Source organism: Lathamus discolor, chromosome 10 (assembly GCF_037157495.1).
Source record: "Lathamus discolor isolate bLatDis1 chromosome 10, bLatDis1.hap1, whole genome shotgun sequence".
NCBI lineage: Eukaryota > Metazoa > Chordata > Aves > Psittaciformes > Psittacidae > Lathamus > Lathamus discolor.
This window is the reverse complement of record NC_088893.1, coordinates 15,664,715-15,682,242: the sequence shown is the minus strand read 5'-3', so window position 1 is coordinate 15,682,242 and position 17,528 is coordinate 15,664,715. Positions and strand designations below refer to the sequence as shown.

At 50.0% G+C, this 17,528-nt stretch overlaps 1 protein-coding gene across 3 annotated transcripts in view; it reads right to left on the bottom strand.

Annotated features, from left to right (window-relative positions):
* Positions 1-809: 809 nt before the first annotated feature.
* The window catches only part of FLT4 (fms related receptor tyrosine kinase 4), a 55,330-nt gene continuing 38,611 nt past the window's right edge, over positions 810-17,528 (bottom strand). Inside the window, exons 12-30 of one of the 3 annotated variants that reach the window (XM_065690408.1) lie at positions 16,310-16,418; positions 14,921-15,280; positions 14,525-14,671; positions 13,734-13,865; positions 13,362-13,468; positions 12,939-13,074; positions 12,457-12,561; positions 10,815-10,928; positions 10,489-10,577; positions 10,045-10,192; positions 9,396-9,490; positions 8,931-9,053; positions 8,410-8,521; positions 7,954-8,053; positions 7,636-7,741; positions 6,548-6,687; positions 5,780-5,900; positions 4,930-5,015; positions 810-3,580 (exon numbers count right to left, since the gene is read on the bottom strand). In XM_065690408.1, the coding sequence (XP_065546480.1) occupies positions 3,361-3,580; positions 4,930-5,015; positions 5,780-5,900; positions 6,548-6,687; positions 7,636-7,741; positions 7,954-8,053; positions 8,410-8,521; positions 8,931-9,053; positions 9,396-9,490; positions 10,045-10,192; positions 10,489-10,577; positions 10,815-10,928; positions 12,457-12,561; positions 12,939-13,074; positions 13,362-13,468; positions 13,734-13,865; positions 14,525-14,671; positions 14,921-15,280; positions 16,310-16,418 (2,550 nt within the window). In that variant the 3' untranslated portion in view covers positions 810-3,360. The remainder of the gene's footprint in view (positions 3,581-4,929; positions 5,016-5,779; positions 5,901-6,547; positions 6,688-7,635; positions 7,742-7,953; positions 8,054-8,409; positions 8,522-8,930; positions 9,054-9,395; positions 9,491-10,044; positions 10,193-10,488; positions 10,578-10,814; positions 10,929-12,456; positions 12,562-12,938; positions 13,075-13,361; positions 13,469-13,733; positions 13,866-14,524; positions 14,672-14,920; positions 15,281-16,309; positions 16,419-17,528) is intronic. The other 2 variants (XM_065690409.1, XM_065690410.1) reach the window with 2 other exon arrangements.

Below are 17,528 nucleotides of genomic sequence, written 5' to 3'. Positions count from 1 at the left end.
TAAGAGACACAAGTGTGTATTTGCAAGTAGGGGACCCAACTCTTTTGTTTTCATGAGGGAGGAATGTCTTCTCAACACCAACACTTTGTAAGGAGAAATGAGACCATGTGTAGAGCAGGAACATTCATTTTAAAGGAGGATGATGATAAATAGCTTAGCTTCTATGTTGAGTTCCAGTAAAAAGCCCAAAACAGAGTGCACTGTGAATGGAGCAGGCACAGTTATCAAACCCTGGGTTTTAAAACCGAAATACTTACTTGTTGCTGCGGAAAACAGGCAGCGCTGCTGCCTCACATCTTAAAACCAAACCAGACCAGCTTCATTTCATGCTGACAGTTATCTGGAGACTGTAAAAATCATAATGCCAGAAATAATGCAAGAATGTAGAGAAAGGTATCAGGTTTGTACACTCTAAATTTAGTATACTTTTAAGAGAGCGTGAAAGTACAATTGTTTCAACAGCTTTTCACTATCCCACGCTACAATTGTTCTTCATCAGCAGGAGTGTCTGAAGAGGAGCCAGCATTTGCTCATGTCATGGCTGCATTGTTCATGCGATGCTGTTGATACAGATACAATAGGATCTGATTCCACACACCCCCAAGATGGTGTAAAAGAGAGAAAATAAACTTATGTGGAGTCAAGTGATTTGAATGTTCAAAAATCAGATGTGACACCTGTGCTTTCCCTAGAGAGAAGCAGGGGATCGTTAACAATGGCTCTAATGAAGTAACCCTTCTGCACAAGGATGCTTGTGAGAAATGTACAGCTGAACCTAGAGACAAAGTGCAGCTGTCCTGGCTCGTTGGGAGTGCTGAGATACCTTTGTCCCCTTCTTGATGAGGAGTCATGTCAGTGCCCTGCAAGTGTCGGGCTTTGCTAACACATTTCAATCCCTCACATATGGACAAGGACTTGAAGCTACTTTGGTGTTCTGTTTTTTAACTATTATTTTATTTATAGGCCTCTTTCTTGGGCCCTCTCTCAGCTGGGGCTGTGTTTCCAGGCAGAGAACTGTGTGTGAAGCACTGGGAACAAGAGAGCCTGGATCCTATGGATACACATCACTGAGCAAGCAGCCTGAATTTAGCTCAGCTGCCTGTCACCTTCCACCCATTGAGACCCCCAGCAGCACAGGGCACTTGCAGCCTTCCTCCTGTCAAGGGAACCACCAGTTCAAAAACCAGGGCAAGGTGAGGGCAGGAGAATTTGGTCTGGCCTATACCCTGTGGGCTGTCCTACTTCCTTGGCCTGGCTCTCCAGCATCTCCTGCCAGATGATTCTTACCGAGTCCTAACAATTACTTAAAGATGCTTAAATTCCTGGCAACTTCAGAGAACATCAGTAGAAGTCAGGGAATTCTTTGTCACATGCATTTTCCAATTCCACATCCAGAGCCAGTTTGGCTCAAGTTTTGGTTGGTTTTGTGCCTCTTGTTTTTTTGCCATGGAAATCGCAGCCATGTCATTCTGCTGACACAAAAAGGGAGGAGAACATCGAGCGCGCTAAGCACAGGCTTGAAGAATCTGAATGACAGGCATGCTTTTCCCATGTGCTAAATAAATCTCCCCATTACACTTGTGTGGAGAACTATAATTAAGACTTGGGAACATCATCCGTAAGGTCTCACAGGCTCATGTCAGGAAACGCATAAAACCCTCGGCTGGAAAAGAAATAACAGTTTGGGAAAGCAATACATCTAACAGGAAACGCAGTTTTCAAAGTCCAGACCAAACCCTTGGCTCTCTGCACAGAGGTGTGGCCCTCAAGCAGAAACACCCCCCAGTGCTGAGATGCCCTGGAGCAAAGAGTTGTGCCAGCCACAGGCATGTGGGAGAAGAGATGATGACAAGCTGTTCTAATGATCTTGTTCACCCTGACTCCTCTGGCATTGATGTAACCATGCTCTGTGGCTGAGCTCTCTGATTGTGAGCAGGATGGAAAGAAGTAGGTGTGAAGTGGTGAGGCAGCAGCACAGAAATCTGTAGAGAGGGGCTGCAGAGGTTCCCCAGGGCTCTGAATTCACGTGGTATCTTTTAGAAACAAAAGGCCCAAGTGATGAGATGTTTCCTCAGCAAATAAATGTTCCTCGATCCTCCAGAGACAGGTACACTGTGCTGGCAACAGAAACTGGAGAGGAGCCTGTTGGGCAGAGTGCCTTCTTAGAGCCAGGGAATCACGGTGACAGAAGAGGTCATGGTCCGGAACTGTCCATCCAGGAGAACTGGGGCTTGAGCCCTGGCCAGGTGCTGCCCTCCATGTGCTCAGTGATGCCAGCATGCCAGGGAATGAAACCCAGAGCACCTCATTGCTGGAACTCTGTTCCTTCCATTGTTTCCAAAGCCCTCGCAGCAATTTGGAAATAAACATTTCACTCCCTACCACTTTGATCCTTTTCCTCCCAGCAAGCAGCCTATTTTCACTGTATGTTTAGAAACCAACTGAAATTAACACAGCTTTGCTTTAAGTTCTCACTGGAGCAACAAATGATCTCAGCAGTGCTCTAGAAGGGGAAGGTGAGACAGCAGACCTGTGAGTAACCTGCTCCCAGCACAGATCACATAAAACCCTGTTTTGCATAGGGCCTGCAAAAAGGTTTGCTATTTATCTCACAGGGAGGACTCTAGCCATCATCTGATGACTACTCAGCACTAGCTGTGTTAAGATGGCTAAAATAATCCTGGTGATAAGGCAGATTGACAAGTTTCCTCCCAGCAGAGATGAGAGGGGTGTGGGTGTTGCTTGCAGAGGAGATGAAGAGGCTGGCATCTGCTCAGAATGAACAGTGTGCATGAACATTTACAAAGATTCCTCGGGATCTCTCCATACACCTCTTTAAAATGTCCTGCTCTTGCTGCAAATACCACTAGGGATTTCTTCCCTTTGATTCTGCTCCACAGCTCAGCAGCTGACATCATGAGGAGAGGAGGAGGAAGCAATCCAAGGAAAAACATTCAGGCTGCACACCAGGAAGAAACTTGAGACTAAGACAGATCTATTTATATCTGACCTGAAATGGGCTTTCTGAATGGGAAGCTGATCTGAGAGAAGGCAGGATGCAAGGCAGAAGGTGCTGTAGTGCTGAACACAGGCACCCACTCGCTGGCAGAATGCATCTGTCTGAGCCACAGGAAGAAAAGAAACACAAGGAATCGGTGAGGTGCTCTCTTCAGTCCCGGCATGGGGAAGCTGCAGCTGGTGGTGCTGTGTGGGCCATCGCGCTGCGGTTCTCCATCCATTTCGGGTAGGCTCCCTGCTGGGGTTGGGCATAGGTTGAAGGAGAAACTCTGAGTGACTCTGGTGACATGCCTGGAGGGTGAAAGGGGATGCCTCGGCAAGTGCCTCCAGGGCCTGATGCCGTTAGTACTGCTCGGAGAAGAAGGAAGCATGGAGAGTGGGGGGACTGGCCCCCTCTCCAGGCGGGGTGCAGCTGCCGTCCTCAGAGTGTTCTGACAGCTCCCCGTATTCACTGTTGTAAAAAGTCTGGCCTCCGACTTGGGACCCATACGATGGACGACATCTGCCCCGCAGGTCGGACTGTTCCCCTGGCAGCTCCGCAGTTCGGCTGGGCCCTTTACTGCTGGGAGGGAAAGACACACAGAAGATCAATCTGAGCACTCTTGGAAACCCTCTATCCTGCTTAGAGAGATCCCAGCTTCAGGAATTATATGCTAATGCACGGGGCAGAGGCAGGGTCAGGAATGGACCTAACACCTCTGTTTCAAAGCACACCACCAGGTCTGGCTCTAAACCTAGGCACAGCCCATATGGTTTGTGGAACATCTGCACATAACCCAGGGTCAGAGTTATTTCAACTGTTCTAGATACCTTTGGGAAGCCCAGGGAAAGGTTGGGATGCGAATGAGCAGGAAGAGACAAGAGACATAGCCACAATTGCTCCTAGACCTGGCAGGAGTTAACAGAGACTAATACAGACCAACAGCCAGGGTGGGGGAAAGGAAACGAAGGAAGATGATGAAGAAACTGTGGGAGGAAATCAGCGACCCCATCTCAGTGCTTGCCAATACCAGGTGACTGGCACGAAGTCACAAGAGCGAGGGCAAAGACACACTCAAGGACAGTTTTAAGGGCAGTGTTTTCAAGAAGACGGGATGCCAGGTAGCCCATTGTGTAGGATACAAAGGAACGTGCCTTAGGGAAAGGAGGACAAGGACAAGAAGCAGGAGACAGTCCAGTAAAACAGCAGAGAGGTCACAGGGCTACGGCTAAGGGAAAAGACAAAGACCAGTATGATTTGATGTTAGGAGCAGAGGAGGTGAGGAAGAGGCTTGGGACTAGTCTTGTCTACACATGGGCTGACATGGCTCACTCAACACACTGTCATGGAGACAAGGTCCCAGCCTGCCTTGCCACCAAGCAGAGATGAGCTGGTCAGGTTCTTGCCCAGTTTCCATTCAAGTCTGGGGCAGGACATAATCGTCCATAGCATCCTTAGTGTGTCAGCTCAGCCTGCCAGGCTCAGTACTGGCCTGTGGGAATTCCTAAGGCCTGCACCATCCCTGCCATGCCACAATGGGGCTGACATGGGTCAGGGCTGTGGGAGGGAGGAGAAGGTGACAGCCACATGGTTTCCATCTATCCCACCTGACACATTTCAGCAGAAATTGTCAATGAGCATTAAGAGTCTTATCAACCCCGTCACTCCGCTGTGCCTCATGATCCTAACAAACACATTGTCACTGAATGGGCACAGTTTATATTTTTAAACCCTAGGAAGCAGCAGGCAGGTCTGTTCTTCATGCATTTTGCCTCTTGTTAATGTGCATGGACTTATCTGGCTCATGGCCCAGAGCCCTGCTGCTCCTGCAAGCTCCAAGAGGTATATATCCTATGGGGAGACACCAGGAGCTGCCTCCTGGTCTCACTGCATTTGGCAGCAGGGAGGGCTGAGTGGCTAGACTTGAGTACCTGAATCCACCTTCTTTTCTGTGTCGGTTTTCTATCCTCTCAAATTCCTCAGATGCCAGAACCATCCCACTGTCTGTCTGATTGTCCTGGAAGGAAGCAACAGGAGTTATCAGTAACATCCCTGTCGACTGATCAGAGTGGGAAGGGAGGAGGAATCATTCAGGAGATGAGACCATGTGTGTCTATGACAGGGAAAAAAGAGTAGGGGCACTTCACCAGCATGCTCCATGGCCTTGCTGGAAGTGATTTTGTTAGGTGCCTTCTTAAAAACAGCACATACTGTGTGCAGTTCTGTGCCACTTTTTGGGGAAAAAAAGAGAATTCTCTGTCTGATAAATGTATTACCATCAAATCTGTGAGAGGAGAGATTTCCCTCTGAGACTTAAGGGATGACTTAAGTTCACTAGAGGAGATCCTAAGTACCAGCCCAGTTCAGAGAGGCCAGGAGGGCCCCTACTGCACACTGTTGTGTGGGTCAAGATACAGGAGTACAAGGACTTTGGATTTACCTAGTCCTGGCTGGATTTCAGTATGCTTATCCAGGCCGTGTTCACAGATTTGAGAAGGGGGAAGAGCAGGCTCTTCTCTGAGGTCCTTTACAGTCCCCTTGCTTGCAGACCTAACCTCCCTATTTCACATTCAGGCAGTGTGAGCTGTGCTGCAGAGAAGCCCCTATGTGCCAGGTGGAGAAATGAATGGGCATAGGACTGGATGGACTGAACAGGAATGACACAGACAGACTGACATTAGATAGGAGTGATCTTCCTTCCACGATCCTAACAACAAAGGTGTCAGGAAACAGATGATCGTTTCGTTGCCCCCTGCTCCACTCCACTCAGATGCTACTCACCGGGTGTGCCTTGTACATTGTATGTGTCATGGGAAACTCTTCAAATGTCTTTATCCTGGATGGACACCTGATCTGATTTCCTCCCGTCAGACAACCAGGGAATGAGACACAGTTGTAGTATCTGCTGACAGAAGCAGACTGTACTCAATAAAACCAACAGAGTCCATGTCCTGAATAAACAGGACCTAAAACAACCTCCCCTTGGTGCAACCAAAGTATGCAGGGAGGCGGGTGACCCAAATGGTGGATTTTGGGAGAGGAATGGGGTCACCTTAGGCCTCTCAAGGCCATACTACTTCAGATGGGAGCACCCAGATTATCTCTCCACTTTGGATAAGCAGAATAATGTCAAATATATCCCAGCCATCTCACTATCACAGCTTTCCAGGGATGAGAAGCCTAGGTCTAATTGTTTGGGTTAGTTAGAAATAGATAGGATGAAGCTCTTGCATTAGCAGAAGGGCAGAGTCCCAGCTGACACTTTCTTTCCTCAGCTACCTGATGAGCCATGACACCTTTAGTGGGACCTGATGCTCTGGCAGTGTAGCTGGAGGCAAGAGAAGGAATGTCATAGGCTTACACATCAAGGGCTCTTTCTCATCAGGAAAGGAAAGTGATTTTGGTTTTATAAACAAGATGCTACGGATTGCACCTGATCCCCTGGGGGTTTCCCAACATTTTGCTACTGGGTTCTCCCCATATGCCTCCTCAGGCTCAGGCTGTTGGCTGCCTGCTGAGCATTCTCTGCCCTTTCCAGCGGGGATTCACCTTGCTGCTAGGCTGTGACAGCGTATCCTCATGTCAAAATCCTCTTCATCTGAGTTTTGCTGGACAGAGGAGGGCACCTGGGAGAAACCATCATCTTCTGAGCTGTGAGAGTCATTCAGCGGGATGTAATCCTTTCCTTCCTGGTAGGAAGAACAGTGAGTGGCCTTACAAGGAGGGGAAGGCTGTCCCACAGGAAAGGGCTCTACAAGAAGAAGCTGTCAGAGCTGGGGAGAAAGATTCTGGTTTATGTCTTCTTTTTTTCCCTGGAACAAACTGTCTGGCTGGGGATTTCTATGCCCTCTGTACTAAGTAGCTGCAAATGTTGCAGGTGTGTGGAGCTGTGTGTGAGCCGGAAAACAACCCAGTCCTGCGGCACTCACAGTTCTCCAACCTACACAGTCAGAGCACTGTGCTCCCTTGGGCACATCATTGCAGCTTAGTCATGCCTGTTCTCGGATCCAGTGCTGAAAGGTTAAAATCAGGGGTGTAAGGATGAGCCAGTACTCATATTTAAGCATTTAGCTATCATCTGAAATGGAGCATCAAGAAGTTAAAACCAGAGCTGCGCGCTCATCGCAGTTAAAAGTCCTGGTGAGTTACTGCATAGCAGTGATTAATAATAGTTTCAAAGAAATCTGTGTATCTGACTGCTGTAATGGAACAGTTGTTTGGGTCACATGGCCCTGACATTTAGATCCAAGGATGGAGTTTCAGAACTCCCGATGAAGTCCTGGTTTTCATTATGCAGGCGTGTGGGAGGCAGGAGTGCCAGGGCCTTGAGTCAGCTGAAAAATTTCAGATAATCATCTAGGGATTGGGATGGAAATGCTGGAATGATGACTGAGAGGGCACCCACCCTGAACAGAGTGGAGCTATATTAGGATGCAGCTAGAAGGCTACAACAGAAATGAGCTCTCCAGCAGCTCTGGGAAACAGATCTCTCTGATCCAGGAAACCCTGTGTTGTCATTTGGCCTATGCAGAAGTATTGCATTGGCAAGGGAGTCAGAGGAGGGCACAGCAAGAGAGCTAGTGGTAGGAGAAGAAAGAGCTGTCTGGAGCTGAGCAGGGACACTGAGAGGTTTTCACCTGCTGGACATTTTCCTGAAGAAGGTTCCCCAGTATCTCCACCAGGTCGGAGAACGTTGGTCTCTCCTTGGGATCACCATGCCAGCAGCTCAGCATTATACGGTATCTGCCAAGAAGAGATGTTAAGTTTATGCCACTTCCTACCCCACTCTGGACACTCTAGGTAGCTCTGATTCGAACCCATCTGGCCTGTCCTCCAGGCAGCTGCCTAGAGTGAAGGATGTGTTGGCTTATCCCCCACCTTGGCTGAAAGGTCTTTGCATCCCACAGAGGAGCCTGTCCTGCCCTGTGTTGGGATCTGGGAGATTTCTGACTCACATTTCTGCTGTGGCGTACTCTGGAGCTCGCATCCTGGTACCGTCTTTGAGTCTCTGGCAGAACTCCTCGTTGATCTGGACTCCAGGGTATGGAGATGCCCCTAAAGGAGGTTTGAAGAGGGGTGGGAATGTGAAATGTGCCATCAGAAACCAGTTCTTCTGAGACTGCCCTTCCTCCCAAAACACTGGGAGATGTGGCCACTTCTCATACACAGCCCAAGTCCTTAGTGCTGCCTGAGACAGACTCCTCTGCCTCAGTGAGCTGGAGGCCACCTCTGCATGCCCCTCTCCCCTTCACTCTGGTCACATTTTTTTTTGCCTACATAGATGTCTCTTCCCATCACATCCCTTAGACATTCTTCAGAGTGTCAGGGCCTCCTGCACAGACTCACCCACCAAACTGCTATGTGGGAAGAGACATCTCCCTCAGTATCATGTAACCCTCATCAGCACTCACCTAGAGAGAAGATTTCCCAGAGGAGAACCCCAAAGGACCAGACGTCACTCTGGGTAGTGTAGACCTTGTCAAAGATGCTCTCTGGAGCCATCCACTTCAGTGGGAGACGGGCCTACAGAAAGGAGAGGCAAAGGCACAAGTGTTCACTCAGGGACGTGTCCCAGCACAGCCCTTCTTGTAGGAATGGGATGAAAGGAAACCAGATAGCTCTGCTCCTCTCTCTGTGGAGGAATGGAGTTTTGGTTAGGCCAGAGGGAGGGATGAAGACACTGAAAGAGGGAGGAAAGAGTATAAAGAAAGAAGAGTAAGTTAATGACAGAGTGAGGGGCAGGAGGAAGGTGACAGAGGTCTGCTGGCAGAGGAGGAGAAGAGCATATACATCACTGGGCCAGTGGTTCCTGGTCTCAGCCACACAAGTGGTTCCACTCTTCCCTTTTCCTCAGTTTATTCCATCCCCAGAGTAGTTTATGAATAGCTAAAGGGGACCTAATCTGTATAGGGTTTGAGAAGATGGCACTCACACTGCCTTTCCTGACATAGTCTGGGTCCTTGTAGATGTCCCGGGCCAGGCCAAAGTCACAGATCTTCACCACATTGTTCTCTGACAGCAGGATATTGCGAGCAGCCAGGTCTCTGTGAATGCACTGAGGGCACACAAAGAGGAAAGGGGCAAATCAGACAAACGAGAACCACCATCAGAAAGTACAGAGCATCTCCGTGCCCTCCCAGACCTGAGCTGTAATGGGAGAATAGTGGAAATGGGAAGGAGTTAAAGACAAAAATTTCAGAAGGAGATGGTTGAGGAGAGGATGAGATGCCAGGGGACTTATTTCCTACCTTTGTGTACACAGGGCTACCTCAGACTTCCTGAGAAGTGTGAGGCAGATCACTGAATCTCTCTGTCACCTGTAAAGTGGCTGTAGGCAGGTCTTGTCTGGTTAGGCACGCACAAAAGAAGAGGGGAGCGAAGGCAAAGGTGAACTCACCTTTCGGGATGCCAGGAACTCCATGCCACGTGCCACCTGGAAGCTGTAGCAGATCAGGTCTTCCATTGTCAAGGGACTTTGCCACAAGTCATCCACTGTCCAGGAGTACAAGAAAATGATTAGACAGTGAGTGGTCTCTTGTTCTCCTTGCCCCTCTCCAGGCCTGTGGGATGCAACCAGCCTCTTGGTGAGACACAACTAGTCCTCAGTGCTAACCAGAGGAACCAGTGGATTTTCTGCTTCGATAGCACATGGCAAGAGCTTGCTTAAGCATGAGGAGAATGAGTCCAGCCTCAAGCACATGTCAAGTCAGGCAGAGCTGTGGGAAACAGGGCTGGAAAGGACTTTGAGGGTCAGCTCATCATTCCTGTCCTAGGGAAGACCCACTGAGATCCCCCTCAATTCTCCTTTCTTTAGGCTAAAAAAATCCAAAGGAATTTAATCCTGCTTTCTGGGCTTTTGAGTCTATTGCAAGAGACAACACATGACTGCATTATCCCTGTTCAGGGATTTTCCATGCAACAGTGATCAACTCCAAGGCCTGACCCGAGCTCCCTGCTGTCATGCCCTACCCGTTCCCCAAGCTATCCAAGTCTGGCATTGTTTTGGTGGGCCCAGTGAGGAGCTGCTGTCAAGGCTGGAGTGTTACCTTCCTGGATCGGCTGTGCTGTCGGACTCTTGTGCAGCAGAAAGCGGTTGAAGATAGTGCTGTCGCTAGTCCCAGACCGACTCCTCCTGTCTGCTCTCACTGCCTCCACGATGGACTGGACCTGAATACGCAGCCTGGGAGACTTCTCCTGGCAAGGAGACAAAACCAGAAACCTCAGCAGGAAACCCACACTGTAACCCCTGCACCCATGAGCGGCACAGTCTATTCCTGTTCTTAGACTGTAATTCCATCTTGGAAGCACTTATCTACCATTGCAGAAAGAAATTGCTTCCCTGATGTGCACATGAACCAAGATCACTGTGTAAACCTGATCTGGTACTAGACAGAGGGTGTCTTTGTGCCAGTGTCAGATCATGTTTCAGGCTATACATCTTCCTTCCACACCCATGGGACAGGTCCCTAGGGGCAAAGGAAGCCACTTACCCTGTAAGGACTGAATCCTTCTCGCTTGGTCCGCAGGTAGTTGGAGAGGTTTCCGTACTTGCAGAACTCAACAATAACCATGAGTGGACCTGGCAAGAGGGCACCCAAGACAGGAGAGGAGATAAGGGCTTAGGCTGGTCAGAGTTTGCCCCAAATCATGTTATGTGCAGCCCTGCTGAGCTGTGGCACCTGCCCCAAGTGCACACAGACACACCAATAGCATCCCCATGTGTTCCTGTGGTCACACATGCAGCCAGCAGAAAGGACACAGGGGACAAACACTGATCTCTGGGAGCAGGCAGAGCCTGTTGCCCTGGGATATTTACCATTGGGTTTGGTACAGGCACCCAGCAAATTCACGACGTTGAGGTGATTCCCAATGTGAATGAGAATCTTCAGCTCCGACATCAGTGCTTTGTGCTCGCTTGCAGTAGCTCCCTCTGGAAACACACAGACCTTGCCATGATGCCTCCTTACAGCTCTTCACTCCCCCTCACCACCCTTCTCTTAGCACAGTGTTAATGGGAGTCTTGCTGAGGAGGCTGTGACCCAGAAGCCTAAGTACATGTTGTTATTGCGTGTGTTCCATATGAAATGTCAGAGCCTTGTCTGGAGATTCCAGGATCCCTGCTATACCATGTAGAGTGCTGCCAGCCGGGGCAGGGACCCAGAGCAAAAGACAACACAACTTGTTCCCGATACATTTTTCCCTGTAATAATTTTGCAGGGAAAAAGATCACTTGAGGCTTACATACAGATGCACATGTTTGAATCTCTTCCCTTTTGGCCTCCACACAGAGATAACGAGCCATAAAACATATTGAAGGAAAATTAGAAACAAAAGGCATCCAAGTCTCTTGATCATGACTGGAGATAGGAGCTCTCTCAGCTCAAACCTAGAATATCTTTTTATGATTCCTGTCCAGCAGCAAACACAGTGCTGTGACCTTGCCAGCCCTCCGTACTTCATCTTCTCTCTGAGTGCCCAATTCACATCAAATCTTGATCCTCTGTGTTACCCTTAGGGTGTGTTCTCTGATTTTCTGTGCCTTTTCATGCTTCTCAGCTTCCCTATGTAGGGAATAAGGCATTTTGCCTTACTTGAGAGTTTGTACATTTAGTCTGAGAGACAGAAGCATGCTCTTGAGCTGCAGCTAATGGGTCAGGTGAGAGTCATGCCTCAAAAGACTAAAGCCAGTCTTCCCTCTGCAATTGCTGTGCAGGTCATCCGTACACTTGCAGTGGTAAGTACTGCTGAGATGGGCCAGGATTTGGTTTCCACGCACAGGCCTCTGCTGGCCAGAGACTGCCTAGGTATTTCATTGGGTGCCATATGAAAATGTTTCAGATGCCTGTTTGAAAGTGTGGCTATGAAAGCTTGAAATCCCACCTTGGATTGACCAGGCTTTGGGTGCAAAGCCAGCTCAGCCCTCAGAGCAGGTTAAGAGCTGCCGCCTCCTTCCTTACCCAGCTCTGAACCTGATCCATAAACATAACATACAGGCACATTTGGAAGAAGGTAACTGGGAGCAATACTTTCTTTAGTGACCTGCCGAACAGGAGCTCTGGATTCTTGTTTGTCCTTTGAGACACATTTAATTCTTTGCCTTCATAAACAGCTAAATTTCCTTGACATCTGAGTTCCCCAAGTCCCTGCTGTCTTTCTGCCACTTGCCTCCCAGTGCAGCTGAATGAGGCTAAAACATCCATGAGGGGAGGCCAAAAGGATCAAGTGTATTGAGGCCAAGAAGCCATAAACTAGGAGGCTGGCTCCAGCTCCTATCCCCTAGGTCAGGGCTGGCTCAAGCAGAAGCACCCAGGAGTGTCTGTGGGAGATAAGACATTTTCCAGGGCCTTAACAAATGCCTTATGCAGAAGACAGGCATTCACCGGGTGGACATTCCCTAGCAGATGTCTCATTCTTTGCTGTCTACACTGACTGTACATCCTGCTTCACTGTCCATGTACCTTTCAGCATTTTGACTGCGACGGTCTCACAGCTGTTACTTTTGTTGATCCCAAATGCTGATGCTTCCACCACCTTCCCAAAGGCACCATGACCCAGGACTTTACCTATAGGTAAGGAGAGAGGCGGTGTGAAGGAAGGCAGGTGCAGTACAGGCAGAATGGAATGAAAGAAACCCCCAAAATCCTAACAGGAAACCATGGGAAGAAATAAAACATGACAAAGGAAAAGGAAGGAGTGGAACATGTGCCCTTCCCAGATGGCTGCTTGCTCTGTCGGTGAGAATAAGAGAAGGGATGATGGGAGGAGCTGAGACAGAGCTGGCATGGACAAAGCAGAGGAAGGAAACGGCCCTGCAGAAGTGAAGGGCTGTTTGTTGCCCCGGAGCAGAGCGTGTGGGAAGGGTAAGTGTGGCACCTTGCAGCAGAGCAGCCCCGGAATCCCTGGCTGCAGCACGCAGTGGCAAGGAGGGGGTCTGGCTCACCCAGGCGCAGGCGGTCCCGCGGGAACTCCCACTTGCTGGAATCATAGGGCAGGTACTCGCACTGCTCTTCCAAGGGCACCTCACCGGGGTCCATGATGATAGAGAGGTAGCCCGTCTTGATGTCTGCATGGGCTGGCTGCAGGAATCAGCCAACATAAAGGGTGAGGAAGATGCTCCCCTGGCATTGAGTGCTGACTCCCAGAGGGAATTTATTTCCTTTCTTGACTTGACCTACTTCCCCCTGGCAAAGGCCATTCCCTGTCACCTCCATTGCCACAACCCTTGTTCTTGGCAGTGAGAGCGCTTGATGCATCACTCAATGACCTCCTTTTAGTGGATGCTGTCATACAGCCCCACATCACAGCAGCGGTGTTTCCCGATACCCCACTATGCCACCTCCCCTGCCCTGGGACAGTCACGTACTCTTTTGATGTTACAGAAGATGAGGATAAGGAGGATCCAGAAGAAAACAGCGATTACACCAGTCCCAATCAGGATGACAATCTCCACATTGGTCCTGTCATCAGAGCCTGTGGGATGGGAGGGAAATTGTAGCTTCAGAGATTCCCATTCTGTGCCCCAGCTCAGTTATCGCTTGTGGCTTGCTTCAGGATGTGGGGAGGTGTGTTTGCCTGAGCTAAACATGCTCTGGACTACAGATCCTCCTGTAATAGCACCATGCCATCAGCAAGGCCTAGGGACTTTCGCTGCCTCCCTGGTGTCACAGGGAAGAGGTGTGGGACCTTGGCCACACTCCTACCCCTTCATCCCCAGGGGTGTCGTGGCTGCTGGTACCTTCCACAGAGACACTGGCCGAGGAGTTCACACAGCCCTTAGCGTTGCAGACACTGCACAGGTAGAGCCCAGCATCCTCCTCCCTCACCCTCTGAATGCTCAGCCTCTGGTTGAAGTCTGCCAGATCAATCCCTGTAAGACAAAGAGGGTTGTGATGGTCACTCGCAGGAAGGGGGAATTAGTATACTGGACTCATTCAGGCTCAGAATACGGCTTCTAGTTTTTTGGCTGGTTCATTTTAGATGGGAGAATGAAATTACACCAGCTGGTAGGGGCTCTCTTCTGTGGCCTGATGGCTCCAGAAATACCCTGGAGGGGCCTTTCCCGGCCAGTGTACGGAGGGGTCAAAACCCCTGCAGACAATGCTGGATGGGGTTGGTGCCCAGGCAATTCAGCTGGTGTGCCAAACTCTGCTTCAGCTTCAGGACCTGTTCCTTTCCCTCTGCATTGTGCCTGGATCCTTCCCATGTTTCTTCCATGGGATCTCTGGGTTGGTCCCTTTGTGAGCAATGATTCCAGCCGTTGGGCTGAGAGTGAGATGAATAATTTTTCTCTCTCTACTCTCCAGCTGAACATGCACATGCAGACAGTGCTGAGCCAAGCCCTAGGGCATAGACTTGGCCAGTAAGACTGCATCAAACTGGATAGAACATGATTATAACCAGAGTTCAGCCAATTCAGTGAATGGGTGCCTTTGCCTGGGCACACCACCACCCAGAAGCCAGCAGCATTCAGCTCTAAAGCCACGAGGCATGACTTTCTGCCTTTGATTCACCCCCAGCCCACTGTACCTGACACTTCTTCTACCAGTTTCTCGTCTTTGTACCAGCTGATTTCAGGAACATGGTTGCCGTCCACCTTACAGCGCATCTCTATGGAGTCACTGATGTTCACCCAAATGTCTGTCAGGTTCTGCTTGAGGCGGGGGATCTCCAGGGCTGGAGGAGCAGCACAAAGAGGAGGAGGGGAAAACGGGAAACTGATTGATCAAAAGAATATCTGTGTTCCTGGGGGTCTTTGGGTCTCTGACCCCTGCTGAAGGGTGTCTTGAGAACCCAGGTGCCCTGCCTTTGCCACCTTGAGTTTAACTTGCTTGCGTGGCTTCCCCTGGGGACGGGCTGGGAAGCTGATGGCAGCAAGAGCATCAACTCTCCTCTGTCACTCCCGCCTGCCCTGTGGACCCTCACCCTGCACAGAGATGTATTTCTTGTGGCAGTGCTTCTCCCGGGTCTTCCTGTTCTGCACCTCACACACGTAGTCTCCCTCCTCGCCCAGGGAGATGTTGGGGATGGTGAGCAGCAAGGTGGCATCGTTGGAGTCTGGCTGGAAGCGCAGCTCCCCCTGCATTTTGGTGGCATAGTGGTGGACGTTCTTGCAGTCCAGCACGAGCGGGTTGCCCTCCTCGTCGTGGAGCTTGGAGAGGTTCAGCCGATACCACTGCAGGTTCTCATAGGTGTAGTTGTCTGCATTGCAGCTCAGCTGTAGGTCCTGCCCCTCTATGGGCTCTTCCGAGGGCTGGGACTCAATCTCGAACCCATCTGGAATGGCTTTCAGGAAGGAAGTGAACATGTGAATGAGTTTTCATGGCTGAGCTGCCAGACACAACAAAATTGTCTCCCTGGGCTTAGCCCTCGGAGGCCCTCCCGCCCCCCCCCCATCCTCATCCAAGGTAAAGGAAACCAATCTAGAGCAGAACTGTGACATGCAAACTGCTGGCAACAAACAGCTTAAGCCCAGCAAGTGCTAAGGGATATGCTGAAGTCCCAGAGTCCAATTAAGATGAGGTCACAAGTGAAACAAATCTGGGAGGTCTGAATTAGGCTCTTACTGCTCTCAGCTCAGCTGCACATTCTGGATTGCACACATGCCTGCTTTTACACATTCAGTCAGGCTGGACAACTGCACATGCAGAGCATCACTGGGGCAGCAACTGAAGATGTTTATTTGCCTCCACAAAAGCTGGTGGCTCTGCTAGCACAGGTACTGCCTATGAGGGCCATTAGCCAAGGTTTCTGTGGTCTGTCCAGAGAGGCATGAAGATAAACCTCTGCTGTGCCCTTATCAGGCTCCCTGTGCCCAGCAGACAGGGACAGACTCCTGCCAGCACAGGGTACCGCTTATGCAGCTCCGTATGGGCCACGACGGCTGAGCTCTGGCTTCTACAGACTCAGCTTTCTCCCATCACCAAAACCCTGTGGGGACCGTAGGAGCTCTGGCCTGCAGGACCCGGGCTGGGAGCAGTGCCACTAGAGGATGCTCTCGGACCAGGCACATCCCCAGCCCAGGGAGCTGCCTGGGCCGGAGCCAGCAGGATGCTCCCAGCGCTGGACCTAGGTACAGGCAGCACTGGCTCACCCCCAGGCCTGCCTGTCAAACTCTGCCCGTGCTGCCTGCTGCCAGGCTCCAGGCTTTTGCTGCTCAGCAGAGCTCTGGGGTAGCTCTGCTTTCCTGTTGGCCTCCCGATCACTGTTTAAGGTGTCAACTGCAAATGACAAGATCCGGCAGGTCTAGGGTCCTCCTTGTTTCAAGCAGAGAGCTCATCTGGTGCAGTTGGAGGGGATATCTGCAGTACTCACTGGTCACATAGAAGTAGATCAGCCGTTCATCTCGACCCACTTTATTGGAGGCAATACACTTGTACATGACTGAGACGTTGGCCTCCTGGATGGCCAGTTTGCTGACTGTCTGATGGGTGAAAAGAGGACAAGGAGTTAGGAAGAGCAAGAGGGGAGAGAATTAGGATCAGTGCTGCTCTCTGGCAGACAGCAAAGCACCAGCAAATGTGGCCCCAGGTGGTACCTGTATCCAGGAAAGGGTTATGCAAAAATAGTCCCTTATTCAATAGCCCTTTGTGCATTTCAAGCCTCATCTGCTGGCTCTAGGAACAGCAACATGGTTTTATTCCTGATCTCTGCTCCTTTTTATGGAGCCCAACCAGCACAGATGCGTCTCCATGGAAGTAAACTTCTTGCTAAGCTCCTTGGGTCACCATGGGGACAAGCTTGTGCCCAGTAAGGGGGACATGAACAGGATGCAGGACTGACAGATGACTGAGGTTCCAAGCTTTATAACAGTGGGGAGAAAGGGAAAGGACATCAAAAGCTCTGATTCTCTGAACCCTCTCCAGTTAAGTGACTACTTGGTGTCCCACAGAGTTCAGTGGAGTTTACAGGTACTTACAGACCTGAGAACGCTCCTTTAATCCATAAAGGGAAAATAAACCTGTGAATGCATCCAGCTCTCACCACGTCAGGAAAGGCTGTCATCTTCTCTCTTGAAGTGTACATAGACAGGGCCCTAAAAGGTTCCTCCTCCCTCCTTCCAGCAAGATATGACTAAGGTTGGGCAGAGAGCCAGGCTGCTGTCCTGGGAACACAGACCCAGGAGAGGCTGCCTCCAAATAAGCCAGGAAAGGCAGCAGGGTAGTAAGGATGTTCTCCTCCTCCCAGCTCACACTGTACGTGTGTGAGAGGCCAAATGTGTTGCAAGCACTCCCCTTAGAGGAGATCTGCAGTTTGAAGCACAGGTTTTTCTTCCCTCCCAGTTTAAATGACAAGTGGATCCATGCAATAATCCTTCTAATAAAACAATGTTTAACATGAAAAAAAAATATTCTTCCTACAGGGAAACTACTTTGCCTTTTACTATTCATCCCATTGGGAAGCATTTCCATTGTAAGTGACAACATATTAGCCTGTGTTAATCAAAGGAACTGAATTCATTCAGTGCATATTCAATACAGCTGAAGTGACTTTATTACTAGCACTTTTGTGTGTTGCCTTTTCCGTTTCTTGG